The 27,319-nt window shown below is 31.8% G+C and overlaps 2 protein-coding genes across 2 annotated transcripts; both read right to left on the reverse strand.

The window, feature by feature from the left end:
• Positions 1 to 2,065: 2,065 nt before the first annotated feature.
• LOC130945791 (aluminum-activated malate transporter 2-like) lies at positions 2,066 to 25,978 on the reverse strand. The gene is made up of 9 exons (XM_057874491.1): positions 25,618 to 25,978; positions 20,688 to 20,982; positions 20,510 to 20,630; positions 5,637 to 5,808; positions 5,397 to 5,543; positions 5,044 to 5,316; positions 2,812 to 2,918; positions 2,585 to 2,725; positions 2,066 to 2,491 (listed from the first exon to the last, which is right to left on the reverse strand). The coding sequence occupies exons 1-9, from the start codon at positions 25,976 to 25,978 to the stop codon at positions 2,066 to 2,068; spliced, it is 2,043 nt and encodes a 680-aa protein (XP_057730474.1).
• On the reverse strand, positions 18,042 to 20,515 carry LOC130943637 (probable leucine-rich repeat receptor-like protein kinase At1g35710). The gene is made up of 2 exons (XM_057871606.1): positions 18,758 to 20,515; positions 18,042 to 18,198 (listed from the first exon to the last, which is right to left on the reverse strand). The coding sequence occupies exons 1-2, from the start codon at positions 20,441 to 20,443 to the stop codon at positions 18,076 to 18,078; spliced, it is 1,809 nt and encodes a 602-aa protein (XP_057727589.1). The 5' UTR covers positions 20,444 to 20,515; the 3' UTR covers positions 18,042 to 18,075.
• Positions 25,979 to 27,319: the final 1,341 nt, after the last annotated feature.

Raw genomic sequence — 27,319 nt, forward strand, 5'->3', positions numbered from 1 at the left:
CTAATAATCAAATTTTTTGTTTCATTGTGATCTGACTAACCAGTATTTATAAGGATATTTGTTAATATTATTAATGTAATTTTATTGAAATATATGGTACTCAATTTTTATTTTTTCCAAGGTTGCGAGAATCGGACCGGTCAATGAACCGGTGAGGTTACTGGTTCAATGGTTTAATGGTTCGACCGGGGTTCAATTGGGGTTCAACCGGTTTAATTAAATATTAAATAAAATTATTAAAAAACCTAAAAATAATTTTAAATATATTAATTTAATAAAAAACCGTTAAAAAACCGTTAAAAAATTGGCCGGTTCGACTGGTTTACCGGTTAACCGGCCGGTTCAACCGATTTTTTACCGGTTTTTTGCTGGCCGGTTTTTGAGCTCACCCGGACCGGTTAACTGACCGATTCTCGGTTTTTCCGGTTGAACCGGCCGGTCCGGTCCGGTTTTCAGAACCATGATTTTTTCCCATGCATGAATTGAATAAGAAGTTTTAAAAATTTTAAAGGCAAATAACAAGTGATTGATCCATTTGGCAGAAAGGTAGACGAAAATCGGTATTTGCACTAAAGTTAGATTTTTTTTTTATATTGATACTCTATCTTATAAAAAAAAATATCAACGCAAAGGACACACATTATGACCCAAAATAAAAAAATAAAATAAAAGAATCTCCATTAGCTAGCGTATGGCTTGGGAGTGTGTTGACCAATGTAGGCCAACGTGTAAAACTATGTGTTATGATTTATGAAAACAAATTATTGATTATTGTCCAATAATCAAAGGGATTTAAATTGGACCACCAATGCAAGCCCTTCTCTTTCCTTGTCTGAATAATGACATTATTATTGAAAGATGCTTGTTTTTAGATTAATTAAAGAAGTTCATATTTTTAGGGACGGAATCCTCCTGGGATATCTGTCACTTTTGGGCATCAAAATAGGTTAAATTTATCCAACCAATTCGATTATCCGTTTAAATAGACATATCTTTGTTTAAAAATTTAAATATTTTTAAATTTTAAATTAGATAAATTTAATATGATTAATCTGAAAAAATAATAGATTAAACAAGTCGGTTTATAGACTAAACAAGCCGTTAATTTAATTTTTTTTATATTTTTAAAAAATAATCACTTTTTCTTAAATTTGAAATACAATAAAATTTAAGAATACCTCATGCAAACAGATATCACACATCAATAAAAAGCTGGTCGCAATGTCTAATTGACTTAAGCTTGTGTTTTGATGCAATATTTTGGCACCACGTTTTTGGTTACATTATCGCCGCAATTTTACTCACTTTGGGCACTGAATTAAACTCTCTAACTTTTTTTTCGGCCTTTATTTATAGATACGAAACACTTACATAAAAACATAAAATTATATTTAATTGATAAAATATAGACAAAAATATTAAGATATTAATAAAACATACCATTTATTTTTTAATTTTTTATTATTTTTATCAAATTTTTTATAATTATATATTTTTTTTTTTGTATAAAAAAATAAGAATAAATTAAACTTTTATAATTTATTTTAATTTAGGATAAAACAAAATATAAGAACATTAATTTTTATGTCTTTGTCTTTAATATCTTATTTTTATTATTCTGTCTTATTCTATTTACAGAACAAAATACAGTCTTTTAAAATAATTAAATATTAGGCCCATAAATCACAAAAAAAAAAGATTAGTTGAGTTGATTAAAAAAAAAATTGACAAAAGAAGCTGAAGATTCTAGAAAATTGTTTTCAATCAATTAATCTGGAAATTAAATACGAATATAGTTGTTATTCACAATGACTTCAGTAAATGATGAAAAACATTGAGTATGTAAATTAAATAAAAAATTTTACATAAACATCTGGTCATCCAAAATAAGTCTTAAGAAAGAGTAGCTAAAATATAAGCATCAGTTTTTTTTTTTTTTGGTGCAAATTTTGATCCAAGACAAGTTCCCTATTAATAAGTTTATTTGTATTTTACAAACCCACATTTAACAGATTGATTAATTTATTGTTAACTAAGGATTTATTGTATGTTAACACAAGGGAGGCTAGTTGATTGTAATAACATGATGAACTCCAATGTTGTTCTCTTGGTCCCCATGGCACGGTTCATCAAGATGAGGAGGACAATTTGGTGCAACTTTATTGTCTTTTTTCTTGAATTTTCCTTGGATGGATAATTCATGAATTGACTCAGCGAGTTTCTCAGTGCAAGAAACCACATCAAACAGCAAATAAGTCACAATCATAAGAGGAATATCCTCAAAGAGATTGGTTCCTTCCCATAACCCTGATTTGAGAACGGACTTGAGGTTCATTGCAACAATCTTAGATTTCTCAATGCTAGGGTTTGCAGCATATGATGGTGAAATCTTTTTTTGGATTGACACTGATAATTCCTTTAGACCTTTTCCTGTTTCTTTGCTTATTTGGATGCATGCCTCTTCCACTTTCTTTTTTGTTTCTGATGGAGTCTATATAAAACGTAAGCATTTAAAATTATTTTTACAATGTCAACTAATCACATTTAAAAAGTTTATTATTGTTACTAATTGTAATTTTAGTACCTTGGTATAATCAAGGAAGCCAATAAGAGAATCAATGAGGTAGGCACATTGCCTTAATAAGCTTCCAATTTTCAAATATTGTTTCCAAGGGTGACCATATCTGAAAGGACCATGGCACGGTTCCCACCTTGCAAAATTCACCTTCAAAATATATAATAAATCAAATTATTACATTAATATATAATAAGGTTGTTAATAATTTCGTGAGTCTAGAATATTATTCTTACCAAGCTTTCTTCAATTTGCTTTGAATTAAGAACACTTTTATATGCTTGAAGCTTTGCCTTATTAGATTCTTCACCATCTGATGTCCCAAAATATTCATCTCCAAATCCTGCAATATAAATTTGTATTTCATTACAAAAATATCCCAGCTATTTCACATAATGCACAATATATAAGAGTAAACACCCAATCCAATCCTCGTCCATTTTCACGAAGGACAAAGCGATCCCTGTCCAAAAAAAAGGGACATTTCGACCCTCAACCTTTTTATTTTGGGACAATACGGTTCCTCCGTTAAAAAAATTATTAAATAATAATAAAAATTAGCTTTGTGGGGTTTTATTTGTATTTTGTGGGGGTTTTAAACCTCCACAAACTATTAATAACTTTGTTTTTAAAAAATTCCTTCATTAATGGTAGTTAAGTGAAAAAAAACCATTGATAAAAATGATGCCACAAAAAAAATAATGGATTAACCACCAAAAACATCCCCGAATTATTCAAACTCTGACAAAAATACCCCTAAATTTTACTATCGACAAAAATATTTTTAAATAATTTAAAAACATAACAAAAATACCCAACAGTAAATATATATTTTTAAAAAATGCCTTAGAGATTGAATTTTGATGTAATTTTTTGTAAGCATGATTATAAAAATGAGATATTATTATTCTTAAAATTTGGTAATTTTTTGTTAATTATATATATTTTTTATAATTTATTTTGTTAACAACCAATAATACTTTTAAAAAATCACAAAAAAATATATACTTAACAAAAAATTATCAAATTTTAAAAATAATAATATATTATATTTTTAATCATGCTTACAAAAAATCATATCAAAATTCAATTTTTAAAGTATTTTTTGAGAAATACATATTTAATGTTAATTTTTTTGCAAGATTATCTAACATTAAATATGTATTTCTCAAAAAATATATTAGAAATTGAATTTTGATATGATTTTTTGCAAGAATTATTAGAAAAATGAGATATTATTATACTTAAAATTTGGTGATTTTTCGTTAAGTATATCATTTTTTATAATTTTTTTGTTAATAACCCACCATAATACTTTAAAAAAATTACAAACAAAATATATACTTAGTAAAAAATTATCAAATTTTAAGAATAATAATATCTCATTTTTCTAATGATACTTGCAAAAAATTACATCAAAATTCAATCTCTAAGGTATTTTTTGAAAATATATATTTACTGTTGGGCATTTTTTTTGCGTTTTAAAATTATTTAAAGGCATTTTTGTCGATAATAAAATTTGGGTGTATTTTTGTCAGCGTTTAAATAATTCGAGGGCGTTTTTGGTGGTTAACATGGAATAAGAAATGAAAGAAATAATTATAGTATAAATAATTATAGTATAATACCTTTTAAAGGAAAAAAATAACATGAAATAAGAAATGAAAGAAGAGAACTTTAATGTTGATAATATTGGTATTGGTGATAATGACGATATAGGAGATAATGATGATGATAAAATATAGTTACACAATAAAAATAATAGAAGTAGGAGTGATAATAATGAGGATGAAAAAGATAATGGTAGTAGTGTATTAGTTATATTGTTAAAAATATTTTTGTGGGGGTTTAAAATTCCCACAAAATACAAATAAAACTCCCACAAAATTAATTTTTATTATTATTTAATGAATTTTTTAACAGAGGGACCGTATTGTACCAAAATAAAAAAGTTGAGGGTCGAAGTGTCCCTTTTTTTTAGACAGGGATCGCTTTGTCCTTCGTGAAAATGGACAAGGACCGAATTGGGTCTTTACTCCAATATATAATATAAAATAGATTTAATCATTCTCTTTGTTCTTATAATTTCATCAAATTTTTTATCAATTAAGTTTTTGCATTTTTTTTAATTAGATCTTTACATTATTACTTTTAATTTTATTATCTATCTTTTCATTCAAAAACGCTAAAATTAATCAAATGTTTCTCCTAAAATACATGCAGTAGTCAAAGATCTAGTTAGATTTTTAATTATGAATATCTTTAATTTGTGAAAAATATTCAATTAACTCTAACATTTTTTTACACTAATTATAAAACTAAACATAATGTAGGGATTTAAAAAAAATATATAAAAACCTAATTGCAAATTTGATAAAACTATAAGGGTTAACTAAATAATTAAACCTATAAAATATTAACTTCATTTAAAATTAAATGATATTATTATATGTACTAGGTAGAAGTACCTTCAATAGAGTCTCCTAATTTCTGAAGATTCTTTGACAGTAGCTTGTGAAGATCATCACCTGCCCATATGGGGTATACAAAAATGCACACTAATACAGAAATTAAAACCCCTGCGAAAATTGTGATTACTCGTTTCTTCACTGTATCTAATAAATCTTCATCGCGATAGCTAGGTACAGATACCATGCAGAATGTTAAGATGAACACTAAGAATCCATAATCATATCTTGCTTTGACTTGAGATAAAAACCGCATATATGTCACTCCTGCAACTGCATATATTCAATTTTCGCATTAATCAAACAATTTTAATTTACATAGTATATAATATTCAATTGATAAAGCATATTACCTATGATAAAAATTAGGGTTCCAAGAAGTAATGGCTCCACAATGTGCCCTCCCATTATTGAATTAACCAAGTGATAACATCCAAGTCCAAGAGGACTAGCCAAAACCGTTGCCAAACCTCTATTGAAACATTTAGCAAGTGTTGCCCCTGCATGTATAAGACTTGGTTAATTATTATTGAACTAGAAAACAATTCTCCAAATACATTGAATGAACAAGTTTAATTAAAAAATGAACTTGCCTACGGAAAATTCTGAGACAAGGATGACGGTTATAATTATCCACATGGGATTTGAATCAAAAGCATCATAGAGAGGTTTAACGTAGTAAAATGCAGAAACTAAGGTGATGGAAAGTGCAACTTTGAAAGAATGAATGAGCCTTCTAGGATCATCTTCTCCCGGTTTCTTCAGCTGCAACATCACACTAACCACCTTAGCAATAATCTTGCTGAAAATGTTAACCAACCAATGCCAACACGTGACATTATTAATGGTATCTGCTATAAGTTCAGATGATGCCATGAGTAGCCAAAAGTGGAAAATGTTGTGAATCAAATATGCTATTATTGCTTATATAGGAACAATATGCTTTTTATGTGTTTGTGTTTGGTATAAGAACGTAAATTCTATGATATAATGTCGTCCTATTTATAAGAGGAGTTTTGTTGACTAATGTACACAAAAGGATTTTAATATTCAACACTTCTCTCTGTTTTTCAATCCATTGGATGCATTGGTAACTTTAAAAATTTAAATTTTGGGTTTTGCTAAAGATGTTAAGGATATCATATATCGTACATAATTTTAATATATAAAAAATATATCTTTTATTTTTTGTGGTACAATTTTTTTTTTCAATGCAAGTTTTAAAAATTTTCTCTCTTATATTTATCCTAATTAACAGTAGTATAAATCCTTTTAGAGTTGGTAAGCTCTTAACAGGTTATTATTATGTGTGTGTTTAACTGTTTATTGAAGGTATATATTATTAAAGTCAGAGTTAGTGAATAAATTCAAAACAAAAATGATTAAATGTATAGTACTGTAACTTGTTTATCCCTATACGAAAGTATTAATTAACATATTTTCTTGATGAGTATGAATTAAGTATTTAGATTAGGATTAACTACTGTTCTTTAATTTCTGGGGGTGCAGTATCGTATTCATACTTGCATGTACGTATGCGTGTATTGCTACTGTGGATTGTGTCAACTTGCATCGTTATTAATTAGCGGTGAAAACTCAGATACAAATTAAGATCACATGAACTTAATAGTTGAGAATTGTTAAATAATTTAATAAATTTAATTAAATTATTATTTAATAATTATTTTAATTATCAACTCACCTGAAATTAACTAGAATTCTACCTTAACTAGAACTACATATTTAAGAATGCGTTGAAATATTTTGTAGACGTAGCCAATTTTGTTTTTTACTTATTTCAATTTTCAAGGAGGCCAAAATGTGGCTCCGTACGAAACCATAATCTACCGTAACTCACCACTGGGTTTAAAGCCGTCATGTGATCTTTCCCTTTCAACTTATTGTTCTATATTTGTATTGTTATTTTAAAGAGTGTTTTGGATAAAATTTTTAAATTTTAAAAAATTTAAAAGGTTATGTAATTAAGTTGTTAAAATTTAAGTATATTTGATTTTTAACAATTATATTTTATACACATAACAATTATTAATTAACAAAATCAATCATTTATATGCAATACATTTTAAAGTATATATCAGTTGATTTGGTGTTTGATTTACTTTTAAATATTTATTTCTGTATGTAATAAAAGAGTTATATATATGACAATTTTGATATCAAATTAAATTTTATTTATCATCAATCAAATTTAAGCTTAAAACGAAGAAAATAATGAAACTGTTTTGATCTTTTTTTACAAGGAAAAATTAAATTGTTTATTTTGAATTAGACAAAATATCTCATACAAATACTTAATAATTTTAAACTTATTTTTATTAATATTTAAGCAAAACAATTTAATTTAATAAAATTAAAATACTCATAAAGAATATTTTTCCACTTCCAAGCCAAGTATTTTATCCAAATTTTAGTAAAAACAATGTACCAAAGTTGCGTTTGGTTTTAAACAATTTCTCTCTCTTCTGACTTTAGTTGTATTTATTAGCATTTAATCTTGCTAACTTGTGCAGCAAAAATCTTTTGGTGCTAATAAATAGCATAGCCGCCATTGTTATAAACTTATCTGGAGTGGATAGTTTTCGTTTTCCGTTGGCTTCTAATATTTAGCTGGCACTGGCTTAAGGATTTTGCTGTTATTACTAGTCTATTAATAAAAAAATCATCCACAAGCACGTGCTTTATAGAATCATCCCTCTAAATACATTACACTTGAGAATGCTAATTAAGAAATTAATTTAATGTGTTTCGATGAATTATCCCGCTTTACACTATTTTATTAAAATCGAATCAGGATTAAACTGATTAATTTAATTATAATTAAATAATTATATAAAATATTATTTTTATAATAAGTGTTTTTTTAATTTTATTTTTATATTTTAATAATTTATTATATTATTATATACTATATATAAGTATTTATTAAAAAGATATATTGTGATGAATAAAAATTTTTATTTTTTTAATTTGTATATAATTAAAAATATAATTAATTTAATATTTAAGAATGAGTGATAAAAATTAAAATGAAATTAAATTAGTAATGAAAATGTTATAAGTAAAGTTGCCAGAATCGGTCTAATAAATGAATTAGTAAAGTGACTGATTCATTGATTTAATAGTCTAATCGAGTTTAATCAGTTTAATTAAATATTAAATAAAATTATTAAAAATTCTATATATAATTTTAAATATATAAATTTAATAATTTTTAACCTAATAAAATTTAAAATTTTACAATTTCACATAATAACTATAACTTTATTGAATGAAACAAATTTTATTATTTCATTCACTGATAACTATTAAGATATAAAAGCATAACATTTTCGATATATAATAAATCAGCATTAATATATGAAAGCATATAACCAATTTGGGATTATTGGACATCATTAAAATTAACACACAAAATTAGAAGATAAGAAAATCAACAACAATATTATTATAACAAAATATAACAAATAAAGAATAATAAAAAATTAACAAAATTTCAGCAATTCAGAATAAGTGATCTAATCCATCAACTCAATTAATATTATTAACAGCAAATCAACAGTATAAAATAAGCAAAAAATCAAAATCAAATTCAAGAAACAGTGCTTAATGCTAACTAGAAGAAAGGACAGAAAGACATTAAAAAACTAGTAACAATATTATTATGGTAATCTCAGCAACTCAGAATAATCAGGAATTAACAAAATCTCAACAACTTAGAATCAGTGAACTAATCTAGCAACTCAATCAGTATTATTAACAACAGACCAATAGTACAAAACAAGCAAAAACAAATTCAAAAAGTAGTGTTTAATGTTGACCAGAGGAAGGGGCAGAGAGACAGAGAGCGAGTTTGACGGCGACAAAGAGAGAGTTCGACGACAACAACGAGGAGAAGAAAGAGTTCGACGACAACAGTAGGGAGAAGAGAGAGCTCGACGACGGGGAGGAGAATAGAGAGCTCGACGGCGACGGCGAGGAGAAGAGAGAGCTTGAAAACGACGACGACAGAATCTACAACCCTACTTCCCATGACGAGACGACGCCGACGATGCTGACGAACACAGAGAGAGAGAGCTCGGCGATGACAACGACGCAGTGCTGCGGTGCTATTGAGGTTGCAATGGGCGGTGGCTGTAGTTTACGGGGCTGGGGGCCTAGGATTTTTTTCTTTGTCCTTTCAATTTTCAAAGAGGGAGGAGATGAGTAGGGGCCTGGGAGGACTAGGTTGCTTTTCGAGTAGTCATTTAGGATTTTTTTTTCATAAAAGTCAAAACGACGCTGTTTTGGAGGGCTTCACCAAACCGAAAGACCTCTAAAATATCGGCCGGTTTCGCCAGTTCATCGGTTAATCGCCGGTTCGACTGATTTTTTGACCGATTTTTTGTTAGACGATTCTTGAAGTTAATCGAACTGTCCTGATGACCGATTCTTGGTTAATCCAATTGAACCGACCGATTCAATTTGGTTTTTAAAACTATGGTTATAATATTACTATATATAATAATTAGCATATAAAGTGTTAAACAGCAAGATAGCCTAATAGTAATGCTAGTTGCTTACAATACTAGTTTGTTCGGTTCACATTTCTACCTGGATCGATCATATTGTCGATTTACTAATTTTTCAATCAAACCGATTCATCTGATCCGATTTTAATAACTATGTTTATTTCTCTGTTCATTTGTATACTAAATTACTAATTAAGAAATGAAATATAAAACTTTGGTTACAAAATTATTTATGAAAATACTTCTATCGAATAACTTAATTATAGGATAAATATAGTATATATTATTGTTTATTGCACTTAATATTATGTTGTGTAAACATGAAAAAAAAAAAAGTATTTAGTATATAAATATTGAATTGAAATCATGCAAGTGATTTACTTATTTTGTTTAGATGGTATGATATATGATTTACACATATCGTTATACTGTGTTTTTTCTATTTTTTGTTTGTTTGTCTTATAAATATTTTGGGGGGAAAATGTAAAATAAGCTTTGTAAAATTGGAAAGTAAAAAATTAATATAAAATTGGTAACTTCTATTATATTTAAACCTTATTATCTTAATTAGTCAACAAAAAAAAACCTTATTATCTTGATTTTAAGTGGTTTAATCTTTCACATTTTTTTTGGTTTCTCACCGTATTCCCCAACTCGACAGGCGAAGAACTAATCCGTCGTAGTACTGAGCTCCATTTAAGGGTTTGTCGCTGACCAATGGATTGCTTCATACACAAGGCGGGATTCGAACCCCCGACACTTGCTTAACGGACTAGTGAGCTAACCACTAGACTAACCCAACTTGGTTAGTCTTTCACTTTTTCTATTTTCCATTTTTTGTTTTTTTTTTTTTTTTGTCAGGGTCCAGGCTAACAGAAAGCCCATATCACAGGAAACCGGAACCCCAACCCTATACACGACCCGGTACTGGACCCGGCACGGGATGCATCCTCCTTCCTCAGACTATAGCTGCTGCTCCTATACCGGTGCCTTATCCCGTTTGAAGCCTATCTTCTCGCTGTTCGTTCCCTGTACCGGAGCTTTCGTCTGGGTCTTCAACATCGTCACTACTACTCTTTCCAACGCTCCCCTTGATCTCTCCTTGCTTGAAATTCCAAGCCGAAGACGGGAAACGCGCCTTCAGTTGGGCTTCGGCAAATGTCATCCTCTCCGGGTAAGTTGCCACCGGCTCAGTCAGAGTTGGATTCTTGCTTGTGTTGTCCTGATAGCTGGTGCGTTGTAGCTCTTATGTGCATGTCACTCTTCTTCCTCTCTGATTAGCGACACTAGGGGAGGTGAAGTTGGATTCCCCATCCTCTTCATCCATTTAAAGGACCTCCAACCAGCAGAGGAATCGTGTTCTCAAATATGACGTCTTTATCACACCAAGACAGCAAGCCAAAAAATTCTGCGTCTGATTTCTTTTCTTTTCTTTTCTGGAGAATCCCACATCTCTAATCCATCTTCTCCCGCAAGTCTGATTCTTGCTACTTACAAGGATGCCATGATGCAAGATTGGTTTAAATTCTTTAGATATCTAGCACCGATGCTTCATGCGTCATCTTATTGTCCTCTCACTACCCGCGAAGCTTGAAAATTGTGTTGAAAATGTTGCTGCTCGGTCATGGCCTGTTTGAAAGTACTCCGTGCTTCTCTTCTTACAATCCCTCTGATTTCCACTGGTTGGTCCTAGGTCCAATTTTGATTTAGTCTACCATTTATCGCAAGGCTTGCCACTTGGTTTGCTAGTTGATTGCCCTCCCTATGTGTCCACGTAAAACCGCTATTTGACATACCCTTCATCAGGACATAGATATCCCTCAGAATCGGATCTATCTCACCAATAGTTTCTTTCGCTTTCACTGCTTGGATGAGAGGTAAACTATCCGATTCAAATAGGATATTTTTCAATTGTAAATTTTTTGCTAGAATAAGAGCACTCCTTAATGCCATTGATTCCACTGATAGACTTGATGTTGCTCTGACTATTTCAGCTGATCCTGCTACCACCTTTCCTTCATTATCTCTAATTACAACAGCTATTGCACCCTTTCCGGATAACTTCCTGAAAGCTCCATCAACATTTGCTTTGAGCCTGTCTCCTATTGGCGGCCTCCAGGTAACCCTTCTTCTATACAGATTTTTATTTTCAATACTATTTCTTTTGTCTGTGATTGGCTGCTTCTGTTCATCTATTTTATTTGCCTCTACAAATTCCGTTTCCGAATTTCTTGCCCTTGTGATCGTTGCCATTGGTTCTGTGTTGCTGTTCCAAAAAATTGCATAGTTTCTAGATTTTCGAATTTCCCAGCTTAGGTATCCCAATTTACTTATCATAGTTTCTTTCGATTCTTTTCCTTCCATGTTGATTTGCCTCATGTTCTCTAGTAGCCATTCTCCATATGAAGTAACATTTTCTGGTGTTGGAATGCATTGAATTTAAGCTCCAAACCACACAATCCTCGTCCAGAGACATAGTAATAGTGCATGCTCCGTTGTTTCTACTTCAGTTTCACAAATTTGACATATAGGGCTTCTTATGATTTTCTTCTTATAAAGGTTGTATTTTACTGGAATTATATCATATGCAGCCCTCCAAATAAACATTTTGATTTTTTTTGGGACTCGCAATCCCCAGATCCCCCTCCAAAGTTCCTTCAAATGTGTACTTGATGATGCTGAACCTATTTCATGTTCTCTTTTCTCCATCTTAGCCGCATAATAGCCTGTCTTTACTGTGTATGTTCTGTCATATCTGTAGGGCCATATTATCTAATCTTCTTTATTAATCAAGCTTATAGGTGTATTCATAATCATATCTTCTATGTTCTATGAAAAAACTTGTCTGATCTTATTTTCATTCCATCCTCCACCTTCCTCCATTAAATCATTCAGTCTTTCTACTGTTGTGTTTATGGCTGCTTGAATTCTATTCATTCCCATAATCCAGTTATCCTACCTTACTTTAATTAATTTGTCTTGTCCGATACTCCATCTTCCTTTCCTTCTTAGAAAGACTCTTCCTTGTATTATGCTTTTCCAAGCCCAAGATGCTCCTTTCCCCTCCTTCGCTTCCCAAAAATTTATTTCTGGAAAGTATATACCCTTCAGTATTTTAACCCAAATGGCATCAGGATTCTTCATTACTCTCCAAGCTTGTTTTGCTAGGTACGCCAGGTTTTGACTTTGCATGTCCCTGAAACCCAAGCCTCTTTCCTCTTTGCTCATGCTGATTTTTGTTCAACTCCTCCAATGCACCCTTTTTTTCTTTTCCGGAGCTTGCCAACCAGAATTTTGCTATTCTTGCGCAAATCCTCTGATAGTAATTCTTCGGCAACATCACAACGTTCATAACATATGCTGGAATTGCTTGTATCACAGACTTAATCAAGATTTCTTTACCCGCCTGATTTAGTAACTTTTCTTTCCAGCCTTCTAACTTGTTCATCACCTTCTCCTCTATCCATGTCAGTGCCTTATTTTTTTATCTTTCCCACTGCGTCGGTAGCCCAATATATTTTTCTGGTTCCTCCCAAGTAGGCATTCCCAATATCTCTTCAATATTTACCCTTGTTTGTATAGGAACTTGGCTTCCGAAAATAACCCCTGATTTCTCCAAGATTATCATCTGTCCTGATGCCTTCGTGTACTGATTCAAAATTTATATGATTTGATAAAGTTCATCTTCCCTTGCTTCAGCCAAAACTATAAAATCATCTGCGAACAAAAGGTGTGTAATGGCAGGTGCGGTAGGTGCTGCCCTGAACCCTGTAATCTCTCCTTTGCTATATGCCTCTTCCATGAGAATGATAAAATCTTCAGCCGCTAATATGAAAAGATAGGGAGATAGTGGGTCGCCCTGCCTGAGGCCCCTCTGTGGATTAATGACTTTACTGAAGTTTCCATTTACTTTAATCCTGTAGGAGGCACTTTTGACACATTCCATAGCAATCTTAACCCATCTCTGATTAAAGCCCAAAGCTTGCAACACCTTTTCTAAAAAATCCCACTCTAGTCTATCATACGCCTTATTCATATCTAACTTGACTGCTAGACTTTGTGATCATCCTTTCCGTTTTTTTCCAAGACTGTGGAACACTTTTTGCACTATCAAAATATTATCTTGAATGTATCTTCCACCGACAAACGCACTTTGTATTGAAGAGATTATCTTGTTCAGTATCTTTCTCAGCCTAATTACAATGACCTTCGTTATGATCTTGTAGACAAAGTCGCAGCAACTTATTGGTCTCAGCTGACCCAAATTCTCAGGCTGTTTGATTTTCGGTATAAGCACAACTGTAGTTTCTCCAATTTCCTTTGGCATTGTTCCAGAAGCAAAAATCTCTTTCACCACCGCGATAACTTTCTTATTAATTACATCCCAATGCTTTTGAAAAAAAAAGTCCATTTAAACCATCTGGCCCTGGAGCCTTTAGGCTCCCTATCGAAAATGACGCTTCTTTAATTTTTGCATCAGTGATTCCCCATAGTAGCTCCTCGTTCATTTGTCGAGTTACTCTCCTCGTTCTTATGATATCCTCGAAGTTCCTTCCACCTGTTGTTGTGAAGAGATTTGTGAAATGTTCTTAATGTTCTTCAATTAAAGATATTATCTCCTTGTTTCCATATATCCACTGTCCCTCTTGGTTTTTTAATTTTTCAATTCTATTATGATCCTTTTTTTTGTATTGTTGAAGCATGAAAGAATGAAGTATTTTTATCACCCCACCTCAATCATTTGATTCTGGATCGTTGGCCCCAGTACTTCTCCTCCCTCCTTCATAAGTCTTCAATTTTTTTCTTCAGAGTTATAATATGTTGCTGAACTTTCTCAGTTAGGTCTCTTTCCTGAAGTTGCTTTAGCTCTTCCTTCAGTCCATTAATCTCCTTATCTGCTCTTCTAAAATCTTTTTGCTCCATTTGCTCAATTCGGTTTTGCCGTTCTTTATTTTTCCTGAAAGATCTTCCTATTTTTCTCCTTGATTTTCATTATTATTCCATCCTTTTTTGATAATTTTCTTGCATTCTTCATGGTCTTCCCAATAAGCCTCATACCTGAACTGCTTGGAGCTTCTTCCCTTTGGCTTTAGCTATAGAAGTATCGGACAATGGTCTGAGCTAATTGCTGGTAGAGCAATTAACGTAGCATTCTGATATATCATACACCAAGCCCAGTTTGCCAAGACTCTATTTAACCTCTTTCTGGTGACAATTTCATTCCTCGGGTTGCTAAACCAAGTGAATTCACCACCCTTTAAGTCTACATCCATCAGCTCGTTATAATTAATAAACTTTCAAAATTCCTCTATTTGACTTTGAGGCTTTGGGTGCAATCCTATTTTCTCTTCTTGTTCTAAAATATCATTAAAATCTCCTATAAATATTTGTGGATCATCTGTTGACCTATTCTATGCTGACAACTCCTTCCATTGAACATTTCTATGTTAAAATTTTGGGTTCCCATACAAAAAACAGCAACTCCAGTCATAGTTATTACCTTCTTTTATTTTAGCTTTTATAATTAGATCAAGCATAAACATTAACATCAATATTTTTATTTCACAAAAGACATAGACCACCGGACAAGCCCAGGGTTCGACGCAAAAGTGTTTCTCAAAATGTAACTTCCTTTTAAGCTTCATAATTCTACCTTCCTTGGCCTTTGTTGCTATCAAGAACAAAGTATCTGGTTTAAATTTTCTACAAAGGTCCTGAGCCTCTGAGGTTGTCGCAGGGCCTGCAACCCCGCGACAATTCCAACTTATAACACTCATGGCTCTAGGTGGGGCATGTGTCGGCCTGCCTCCTCAGCCATATCAAAAGAAAATTTGCTGTGATCACCTCTGATAGTCAGTTTTCTGGTGCTTCTCCCTTCGGTCTCGTACTCAACTTTGCCCTTTTTGCTTCTCGTTATCATGGTATGCTGTTCCATTCTTGTCTCGTCTGAATCCAGAATTGTGGGTCTCTTTATCGAATCCCTTTTCCTTTTAATGTTTAATTTGTATTGCATCTTGTTTGCCAATTCAATTTCCCAGTTTTCTGTACTTTCTCTACTATGTTGCTACTCTTGCTCTTCATCATTTTCACTAGCCAACTCCACCAAGTAGAAGCTTCTCTTACCATCTCTATGGACTTGTGTTTTCCTGGCTTTCTTCTTTCCCACTTCCTCCATATTTTGTTTTCTATAATTCCATATGCTTTCACTTTGTGTCTTCTCCCTAGTTCTCACTACTATGACTTTCATGTGCTCAACCATCCTCTGTTCTATATTGGCTTCATTTCTCTTCCCAAACTTCTCCCTTAATAGCTCCCTAATTGTCTTGGCCCTTTCTATTTTAGTGACTTTTTCTTGCTACATCATTTCTTTACTCCCATACCCAGTATACGTTGGCAGCCTTGTATTATCCTTGCTTGGGCCTTTAGTGCATGAGTAGCTTTTTCCTTCTTCACAATCTGCATTGCATGGACACCTTTTATTGGGCTCTCCTTCTTGAAACATTCTTATGCCTCCTAAGTCTTGTCCTGTCTTCTTTGGGCCTGACCCATTTTTGTCTATACTCTACTTGGCCTCTTTACCTCTTTGTTGCTGGGTAGCTTTACCCAATATCCCCATCATTCTCTGATCTTCTTTCCCTTGATTTTCTCTATTAGTCAGCCGATTTTTTGGGATTTCTCCCACCTGCTCCGCTCCTTCCATTCCTAATTTTTCTCTACTTTCCTGACTTCCAGAATTTTTCTCTCCCTTCTTCTTTGTTTTTTTCCTGGTCAATACCTACTCCACTGGCTGTAGACTCCTGTAGCTCTGCCACATGCATGTTGTATTCTGTTCTTCCATGCGCCTTCCCTCCTTTCTCTGTTTCTCCTTCATTGCACTGTTCATCCCCCTTCTCTGTTGGAACATGTATTGCTTTTGCTTGACTGACCCCATTCCTGCTGTGTATTTAGGCATATCTGAGTTCCATGAGGCCAACACCCTTTCCTTGTTGCACTCTTTTCTTCCATGCCCTAAGATTCCACATTTCAAGTAGTATGAATCTTGCAATCTTTCGTATTTAAAGTGAATCCTAGCATCAAGAAGATTATCCCTTCTTATCCAAAATCCCGTAGGTAATGCCTTCGTCACTTCCATGACCACTCTCACTCTGAGAAAAGACCTTGCCAACATATTATTTTTGACCGGATCCTCCACCTCCTCCACTATCCCCATTCTTTCACCTATAAATTTGCCTGTTTCAACATTCCTGTATTCCAAAAGCAAGCCATGAATCTGTACCAAAAATTCTAGAAAGTTATGATCCATTTCATGTATTGACTCATTTTGTGTCCACAGTTTTAGATTGATCAGATAGTCCCTTACACTTCATGGCTCCCCTCTTAAGATCTGTTGCCCTCTTCTTCTGTCTTCAATGCTTATTAACACCTTGTTTCACCCCATTTCAAATATGGATAATCCTTTCAGGTTTTTCCATATTCCCATTAAAGCATTCTTGATTGTCTTAAAATTAATCTCTTTATCTGCTATGACTTTTCCAACTATGTTGATGCATTCCGGCTTAAAACCTTTTTGCTCCTCCTGTCTGATTGTTATTATTTTTTCATCTATAGGGTCACTGATGAACAATGCCATGCTAGCTGAATTTAACTCTGCTGATGCTCTTGCCTTTGCAGCCGTGCTAACCTGATGGTCTTGTGTGTGGATGTTGCGGAATGTAAATGTATTGTTATGTGTGTGGATTCTGTATGTGTTGTTTTGTGTTGATGAAAAAGGTTCTAATTCATAATGGTTATTTTGTGTTTTGTGATAAGTAATCTCTCTTACAGAGAGAACTCCTACTTGTACCAACTCTCTCCAGTTGAGAGAAATTTGCTCTCCGTTGAGAGAAAACCAACTCTTTGGATTGCTACCTGCGAAATGTGGATAGATACCATTTTTTGTATTTTAAAATAAGCTACCAAAAACAAAATAGCCCATTTCGCATTTCTAAACCCAAAACAATTCTGTCCATCACACAGAAGATCGCCCCTGATATTGGGCTTTAGTATAAAAGTCCAACGTTAATAAGGATAATTCCAAAATAAAGTAGTATCTTGACCAAAAAAAAAATAAAGTAGTAAAAAATATGCTATATTATTTCCCCAACAGAATTTATTTTTGGTGTCTAGCCGACAGATTTAAATACAGAGATATCCAAGACCCAAAAAAAAAAAGAAAAAAAGAAATCACTCTCGATTAGGCTTTATTTCCCAGACATGTTAATAAAAAGCAAAATAAAATAACTATTCTAATTCATTCTTCTATGATTTACATGCACTCTGTTTTTGTTGTTTTTCCTTTTGACTCTCTTATTTGGTATACGGATACCTAAAAGCCTTGCAAGCCATTGTGGCTTCCCAGTGTAGAAAAAGTAATATCCTAAGAGCACTCCAACCACCACTCCACATGCATATCCCACTGCAACAGATTTCCAGCCAAATCCAAATTTTTCTTCATCCTCAAATGTCATAGATGATGAGGTATGTCCATTGTCATCATCGGCCTCACTGCATGATTTTGACAAAGGGAATCCGCATAACATTGCATTTCCCACATAGGAGTCATTTTGGAATGTGTTGAATTGGCCACCTGCAGGTATAGCTCCCTCTAATTGATTTTGTGAAACATTTAAGACCGACAGAAAATTCAAATTTGTTAAGACCAAAGGAATCTCACCCTTCAGCTGATTCCAGGAGAGGTCCAACCATTCCAAATTTCTCAAGTTACCCAAAGTTTGTGGGATGGTGCCAGTTATTCTATTATGTGAGAGATTGAGCCCTTTGAGAGAATCTAATTCTCCAATTACTTGTGGAATTTCACCCTCAAATGAGTTATTTGACAAGTCTAGGGTTGTAAAAGTGGTTAATATTTTCACTAGTTCCACTGACTGACCTTTCATGTTGACCACTATAGAAGCAAAATATGATCGATAGCCAGAATAATTGGCACTCATATATTGCAACCCAGTTTGAGTGTCATTGACATTCATCATTCCTTGAAAGTTCTTCAAGAATGATACTGGCAAGGACCCACTAAAATAGTTGTTGGAGACATCAAAAACTCTCAACTTTGGAAATGCATGTGCATCTCTAATGTTGGAGGAGTTGCTGAAGGTACCATAAAATTTATTTGCTCGTAAAATGAGTACCTGTAGCTCTTGAAGCAATCCTAGCCAACTAGGAAATGTGTCCTCTATGCTATTTTCTCCAACGTCCAGAACTTGTAGTTTTGTGCAGTGAGCCAGAGACTTGGGTAACGGTCCCTCCAAGAGGTTGCCATTCAATTTTATAGTATATAAGACATTACCTTTAGAGAAGCTTCCTGGTAAGGTTCCATAAAGGTTGTTCATTTGCAAATCCAAAACTGTGAGAGAGGGTAAGGTTGCCAAACATTGTGGAATTGTTCCTGTCAAGTTGTTGTGAGACAAGTTGAGAATTTCAAGAGAGCTTGCATTGAATGTTTCACAGTCATTAGGAATGCTTCCACTCAAGTTGTTATTAGATAAATCAAGGAAGGTAAGATTAGCCAATCTGAAAAATCTATGGGGTATATTTCCCGTGAATTCATTAGAGCGCAGGTCTAGAAAACCAAGACTTGGATAAACCCCGAGTGCTTCTGTGATGTTTCCAGAGAAATGATTGTCATCAAGCCTTATTATAGTTAGTGTTGAACAATTTCTCAAGGACTTTGGAAAAATCCCCGAAAAGCTGTTGTTACTGACTGTCAAACCAGATAGCATCATGCCACTGCACAAGTCAGGTGGCAGTAGTCCTGAGAAGTTGTTGTTAGAAAGATAAACAGTACTTAAATTAGGACTGTACTTCCCAAAATCTCTGGTGACGCTGCCTGACAAGTTGTTGGAGAACACAGAAAAGTATTCTAAAGCAGTTAGTTGAGCTATGCTGTTCGGCAACTCTCCCTCCAAATTATTACTGTTGGCATCAAAGAGTTCCAGTGACTTGAGGTTTCCTATTTCTCTGGGTATGGTTCCAGTGAGCTCATTCATGAAAAGATTCATCAGTTCAATGTTTGTAAGATTCGAAATTGTTGAGGGAATTGTACCTGAAAAATGGTTTCCAGAAAAGTCTAAATTTATCATTTCCCTCATGCTTCCAATCTCTGTGGGGATGGGACCTGAAAATTCATTGCCGTACAAATAGAGGTACTCGATTTTCTTCAACAGACCAATTTCTCGAGGTACCTTTCCTGTCAGCAAGTTGAATTGGAGTTGCAGACTTGTCAACTGAGTCCAATTAGAAATTAGTGGGGCAGAGAGTTGACCAGAAATGGAATTATATGATAATCCCAATTCAGAGAGTTTGGTCAAATTCGATAATGAAAAAGGCAAGGGACCTGCTAGATTATTGCTTGATAAGTCTACGTAGGTTAGATGAATGCATGAGCCAAGTTCCGAAGGGATTGAAGAGTTTAAAAAATTCCCTCTCAGATCAAGATGTCTTAATTGCATGAGTTGGCCTAGGGATGATGGAATTTCCCCGTGGGCTGAAATGTTATGCAATTCAAGAATTTGAAGCCCAGCTATGAATCCTATTTCCATGGGAATGGGACCAGTGAAGTTGTTGTCACCCATACGAAGCTCTTTGAGGTTTGAGAGCTTGGACAAGTTGGACGACAATGGTCCTTCCATCCCACAACCTGTGAGGTTCAGGTATTGAAGCTTGGCCAAATTGGTATACAATGATTCTGGTATTGTACCATTAAAATAGTTCAGAGAGAGGTCTAGGAACGACAAGTTGTGGCACTTCATTGTGAAACTTGGGAATTCGGGAGTGAATGAATTGTAAGACAAGTCAAGGTGTGTTAAGGAAGGCATGCATGAATAGTCAGACCAGTGAGTAGGAGATGCAAAGTAGTTTCCTCCAAAGTCAAGGTACCATACCTTTGGGAGACTTATGACCTGATTGGGAATAGCACCATTGAAACTGTTGTTGTAGAAGCTGAGATATTCCAGTTCCCTTAAATGTCCTATCTCATAAGGCACTGTCCCTGAAAAGTTGTTGCTTCAAAAGTCCAAGAAAATGAGTTTGGAGAGGCTGCCAATTTGAGGTGGTATTGACCCAATAAAGCTGTTATCATTGAGGTCAAGGTGAGTCAGGTTTGGTAGGGAAGCAAAATCCAAGCCATGAAGAGTGCCACTGAGATCGAAACCAGAAAGGTATATCTCTGAGACAGTTGTGTTTGTTGTTTTGTCGCAAACAACGGCATCCCAACTACTGCAAAGTTTGTGAATATTGGAGAGGGACCATGAATTTAGAAAAGGAGTGTATAGTAGGCTGTTTTTCCATTTCACAAGGACTTCAGCTTCTGTTGTTGGAGAAGCTGTGATTTTCCGTGAAAGCAAGAACATCAATACTAACATTATATGAAAGAGAACATGATTGAGAACACAATGTGTTCTTTCAAAAGTTGCCATGTCTCACCGAATGACTTTTATGGCCTCTCTTTGTTTAAAGCTTTACTTTGAATGAGTTTAATGCTGGTTAGCTTTGCTCTCTTATATTTACCATATAATCACCATTATTTATGTTAAGATTAAGACTAAGACTAGTCTCGGTAAGCTTATTTCTTTTCTAGTTTTCTGAACATATTAAAATAGCTATTTAGTATGGACCATTTGATCCCCAGACGCGGTTTGTTATGTCAGTATTGGATCATAAATTCATAATTCTAAAATGAGATTTAATTATATTATATAGTGTATTTTAATAAGAGTTATATTATTTAAAAATTAATTAGATAATATATAAATTATTGTTAAATTTAAATTATTTTATATTAATAAATATTTTGTATAATATTTATTTAATAATTTGTATATAATTCTATAAAATTATTCAACTTAAATATAACATAAATTAAAATATAATTTATTATTTTAAAAATTTAAATTTATTTATTTTTAAAAAAGACATAAGTCTTTTATATTAGAATTATACAAAATTATATTTTTATTTATTATTTTTATTTTTATATTTATTTTAGTTGTCATACTTTGTCTTTTTATATGGTATTTTTTAGGTTGTAAATAATTTTTAAAAAAATTAAATGAATGAAAATAAGAAACACCAAAAATATAAGTTAGTTTTATAATTATGATATATTTGAATATACTTAAGGAGATATGTTAAATTTGAATTTATTTGGGTTTAGAAAAAGGAATGAGAACGAAAAATACAAAAAATGTAAATGCAAAATTATGAATTAAATTTATAATAATGATATATTTGAAAGTATTTAGTTAGAAAATGTGATAAATTTAAACTTATTTGAAAGAATTTTTGTTAACCGGTACGAGAAATTAAGAAATAAATATAGTAGAATCTTATCTAGCATGCAGAAATAGACCAAATAATATAATAGTAAGAATATTAACACGTTTAAATTGTAAAATTTTAATATTTAAAATTAAAATTTTTTATAATTATTATTATTATGACAAAAGTTAATATATATCTATTATTGTATGTAATTAGTACTTTATGTTTTAATTAAATAATAATCAATACAAATTTTTTTATTTTTTTAAAATATTTTACTAAAAAATGATCGATTGATTTTTGAATTTTATCAAGTAAGTAAAATTTTTTACATGACATCATTAAAAGAAAAAATATGAATTAAACATAATATAAAAAAATTTAAATATCAATTTTTATACTATAAAAATAGAGATTCTTATTTTTTATTAAGAGAGGATCGCAAGTCTTAAATTACAGTAGTTATTTGCTTGACTTGGTCGTTTTATTTCGTGTTAATCAAGTAGCACTTTATATTTTTATCAGGACCATATTTGTTTACTTCTAGTGGATTGATTGGCGCCTCAATCCACATTTTTGTAAGTGGTAGTTAAATGAGAAATGAGGGTGACAGGTTTTTTATATACGTGGAACTCAAATTTATCTTCAATTTGTTTTAGAGATATCAAGAAGTGGTCACAAGTTTGAAAACTGAACACTAATTATAATTAGTAATTATTAATAAATAATAATAGGTATAGATTAATTTGTAAAATGGTATCGGACTCTTGTGAATCAAGAAATCAGTGAGGGACTAATGCAGAAGCTCCCTGTTAACACGCAAAAGCACAGAGAACAAAGAGAATGAAGAGTGAAGAGAATGCGGGAGATTGAGAGAACCCTGGAGCTGACTTTCATTGAGACACGTCACACGTGTAATTCACTCTCCACAGTTTACACCATTACACACTGGTATTTATATTAGTTAAATAGTAAAAGAGTGGGCGGATTTTATGATTTGTAATTATTAATTAATTATTATTAATATTTTTAATAGTATAAAATTATTTAATTTTTTTATTAGTTTAGTTAAATATTAGTCAAATATTAATAAAAATATAAATCTAAAACATTTTTTAAAAGAAAAATATAAATAGATAATAAAAATATTAAATAATATGAATAATAGATATATCGAATATTTATTTTATTAGATATACGAATGATTATTTTAATATTAAAATTTAGATAATTAATTTAGAGATATAATATATTTTTTTTAATTAATAATTATTTATATTGTTTAAAATGATTATTATTTATTTAATATTTTTTTTTAAATAATAACTAACCAACCACGTGCCACATCAGCAACAAAGATAAATGATAACTAACCAACCATGTGCCACATCAGCAACAAGGATAAATGACTCAATACCACATACATCAATATCTCTAACCAACTAATCCCTGTAATTAACCTAGGGCCAGCAGGACTGGATCGTTGGGTATACAAACTCTTCAATCGTATTAGGTTGAAAATTCAATCCGTAAAAAAAAAATTTTTTTTAGGGTTTTCATCACTCAACATCCATTACACTAGAGCTACGTACTGTATGGTTGTGTTTGTTTTCAACTGACAAAATATGATAAGACACTGAAAATAAGATAGAATAAAATATTAATAGATAAAGACATAAAATTTTATATTTTTATATTTTATTTAGTGATAAATTAGAATAAATTATAAAAATTTAATTTATTTTTATTTTTTTTCATTCAAAAAATTTGAAATGAAAAATATAATTATAAAAAATTAACAAGAATAATGAAAGAAAATATAAAAAATAAGTTGTGTCTCTTATTAGTGTCTCCGTATCTTTCCTACCAGGATGGACACAAAATACACTAATTCAGTGTCTCTGAACACATTGTCTCTGTCCATATCTCTTTTGCTAAATACAATTTTGTGTCTCTGTATCTCTATCTCTGTAAATAAACGCAGCCTATATAACTTTTTGAGAATGCTAATTAAGAAATTAATTTAATCTGTTTCAAAAAGTAATTTCCTCGATTTAAATATAAAATACAAATAACAAAATAAAATATAAAATTTCTTATAAAATTATTTATCGAAATAATTTTATTTAATAACTTAGTTATAGTAGTTTAAATATATTATATATTATTATTTATTGCGCTTAATCACTACAAGAAACATCGTTAAAATCGACGGCTAAGTCGTTGATAATATTAAGATTTGACGGTAAAATGGACGGCGGAGGTGGTCGCTATTAAACTTATCGATTTTTCAAAATTCTAATAAAATCAACGGTATTTCTGTCTATAATATGAGTTTGAGAATTTTTACCTTCTTACTAAAATCGACGCCATTTCTGTCGATATTTGATTCAATAAAATCGACAATATTTTCATCTATAATATGCTTAATAAAATCGACAACGTTGCTGTCAATATTTGATTCAATAAAATTGACACAATTACTGTCGATTTAATTATTTAGATACCAACAAATTCTTTGTTTATATTTTATTTTTTTTCTATTTTAAATTTAAAAAGTGACAACTCTACCATCGATTTTAATAGTATATATATTTTAATTATTTTTTATTTAAAAAATAGTAAACAATTTATGCAAATAAACTTTTAAATATAAAAATAAAATTTATACCGAATATTTGATAACAAGACAAATAAAAATTTAAATATAAAAATAAAATTTATACTAAATATTCGATAATGAGTTTAGGGTTGTCAAACGGGTTAGCCCAGTCCATTTAGGCCTGGCCCATTAAACCCGTGGGTTAAATGGGCTGGCTCATGGCCCATTTAAACCTGCTTTATTTACGAGCCAAAATTTTCTAGCTCGGACCGTTTATGGTCAGTCCAATGGGTTAAACGGGTAAGCCCATTTATCATTTAATTTTATTTTTTGATAAATATTTTGACAAAAAATACCATTTTTAAGTCAAAAACCTCTAAAAGATTTCTTTTTTTTTTTAGTTGGTAGGTCGGATTTTCGGATCGAATCGGGATAAATATCAACTAAAAGTATTGCTTTTTTTGAAAAAAATGTAAAAAAAAAAAATAAACGGACCACCCATTTAGCCTGTGGACTAGCCCATTTAACCCGTCATTTTTTTCGGGTTAATCGGGCTCAGCCCGTTTAACCCAAAATTTAAACGGGTTTAATTTTAGAGACAAAGCCCACCCATTTAAATGGATAAACGGGCTGGCCCGATAGGTTTAACCCATTTTGACAGCCCTAAATGAGTTTACAAACTTATCAAAATAATAAATAATCCTCTAACATAAAGACTCAAGACAAGATAAATAACTAAATTTAGATTTATATTCGTTTAAATTGCAATCCACTAATATTACAAAATATTCAAAGTAAAGTAAAGTAAATAACCTACTCATACTAGTCTAAATAATCATTCGAGTCATCAAGATCGTTAGAATCATCCTCCCTTTGAGAACTCTGTGGTTGTCCTAGTCGCTGCAGAATAAGTGGGAGTTTTCTACTTGGGGCTGTGATTGGGGTGGAGCTGTGCTTTTCTGAGAGTTTGGAAAAGTAAAAGGAGGAGGTGGAGAAACACGTGATCCAGAACTATTAGGATCTATGGCCCTCACATACTCAGTCAAGCTGCTCAATTGATGACTAAACTGATCCATCTGTGAGTTATTGATGTTGAGATCCTCATGCAAGGATTCAAGAGTCTGTTGCCACTCTCTTTTCTTCCTTTGGTAGCGGTCTTCAAGCTCTCTATATTTAGCGGCATGTTGTTCAACTTCCCTATTGAGTACTGTGATTCGTTCGCTAAGATCCAAAACATCAGTGCTGGTAGTCGTGGTCCATCAACTCGAGGTTGCATCATGGAAGAGTCCCTTACCTCACCCATGCCAAATACCTTACTTTTTCGTTTTTCACCCACTGTCTCAATCCATATGCTTTCCGCAGAGACATGTAGTGGATCAGTTACACCAGCCTCTATAGCAGTCTGCTGCTCTTGCTCAGCTTGAAACATACGCTCTTGAATATATCTTACAATGAGGAGAAATAATTGATAAACTACTATAAGTACCATTAATGCAAAAGCTAAGGGGATATGTGAAAAAAATAAGTTCAATATTACAATGAAGGTAAGTTATCTTTGTCTTTCGAAAGTGTTCATCAACTCATTGAGTCTTATTCTCTTTACGAGTATGAATGTACTCAAAAAACTCATCCATACGTGATAGTCTTCCAAATAAATAATTCTATATAATATAATCAAATTATCAACAAATAAATGTATATAAACGTCCCAGGTTCAATCATCCCCACAAATTACTTGATTTTATACTCGCTCAATACATCATGGGTTAAAAGAAATTGCAAGCTAACATAATAAAAATATATCAATTATTGATGGTTAATTATGAAGTTGCCTTTTTCTTTTTTTAATTTTTTGTTTGACTTTTCACTTTAGATACTACATATTTGCACAGGTATAATAATTGACCATTTATGATTATATAATATGTACATGATTTCCATTTCAGTTTTGACATCACCACACATAACAAAGTCATCCCAATTATATGTGAACTTTTTGAATCAATTGGAATAATAAACTATAATTCTCTTATTCAGCAAGTGTTAAAACAATTTTTATAAGTAGGTTAACATGTTCAATAATAAGTTCAACAACAAAAACATGTACAATAATACACACAGATGGAATTGCTCAGAGAGTGGATAAACTATAGCTTCATCATTGAGCTTAATGCCATTAGACTTTACTCAATCAACAAGTACTTCAATCAATCTTTAATTCTATTGTATGAAGGTTCAGTCCAATATTGGAAATAAGAACCAATGATCCACAATAAAAGGCCATACACTCAGGCCACACAGTTCAATCCAATATTGGAAATAAGAACCAATGGTTCACAATAAGAACCTTTTTTCACTAATTATTATCTACTTGTTTAATTCTTAATGCATAAGCACTAGTTGGATTATTGTAATACACACTGAATTAATCTTATTAATAAGTTATATATATATTATATAAGTATTTATCTCTTTTGATCTGATTATTGTTAAATTTAGGAGTTCCAAACACTACAAATTCTGCAGGTACAAAGCAATAATAAGGTAGAGTACTAAGAAATTTCACTACATTCAAAATCATGACCTTTGCATGCGAAAACCATTAAGAACCAGATTTTTATGCTTGCTATTATTTGTTTATACTTTGGAATTATCTATCTATTTGGATTTCGGCAACGACACTATTTATATATGATAAATAATCATAAAAAGTGATAATATGTCCATTTAGAGGAATAGAACATTTCATCATAAGATCAATTGCAGCAAATTTTAGAACTCACAGCCCAAAAGAATAATATTACATTGAAAAAAATGCCAGTGTGAAGAT

The sequence above is a fragment of the Arachis stenosperma genome, chromosome 8, assembly GCF_014773155.1.
Source record: "Arachis stenosperma cultivar V10309 chromosome 8, arast.V10309.gnm1.PFL2, whole genome shotgun sequence".
In the NCBI taxonomy this organism is placed as follows: Eukaryota; Viridiplantae; Streptophyta; class Magnoliopsida; order Fabales; family Fabaceae; genus Arachis; species Arachis stenosperma.

Coding starts and splice junctions, on each gene's coding strand:
- LOC130943637 (XM_057871606.1), bottom strand. CDS start 20,443: ATGCCTTCCTTAACACACCTTGACTTGTCTTACAATTCATTCACTCCC. Junction 18,199..18,757: donor GATTGCTTCAAGAGCTACAG/GTACTCATTTTA, acceptor CTATACCTGCAG/GTGGCCAATTCAACACATTC.
- LOC130945791 (XM_057874491.1), bottom strand. CDS start 25,978: ATGGTACTTATAGTAGTTTATCAATTATTTCTCCTCATTGTAAGATAT. Junction 20,983..25,617: donor CAAAGGAAGAAAAGAGAGTG/GCAACAGACTCT, acceptor ATATAATGTTAG/TATTGATGTTCTTGCTTTCA. Junction 2,726..2,811: donor AGCAAATTGAAGAAAGCTTG/GTAAGAATAATA, acceptor TATATTTTGAAG/GTGAATTTTGCAAGGTGGGA.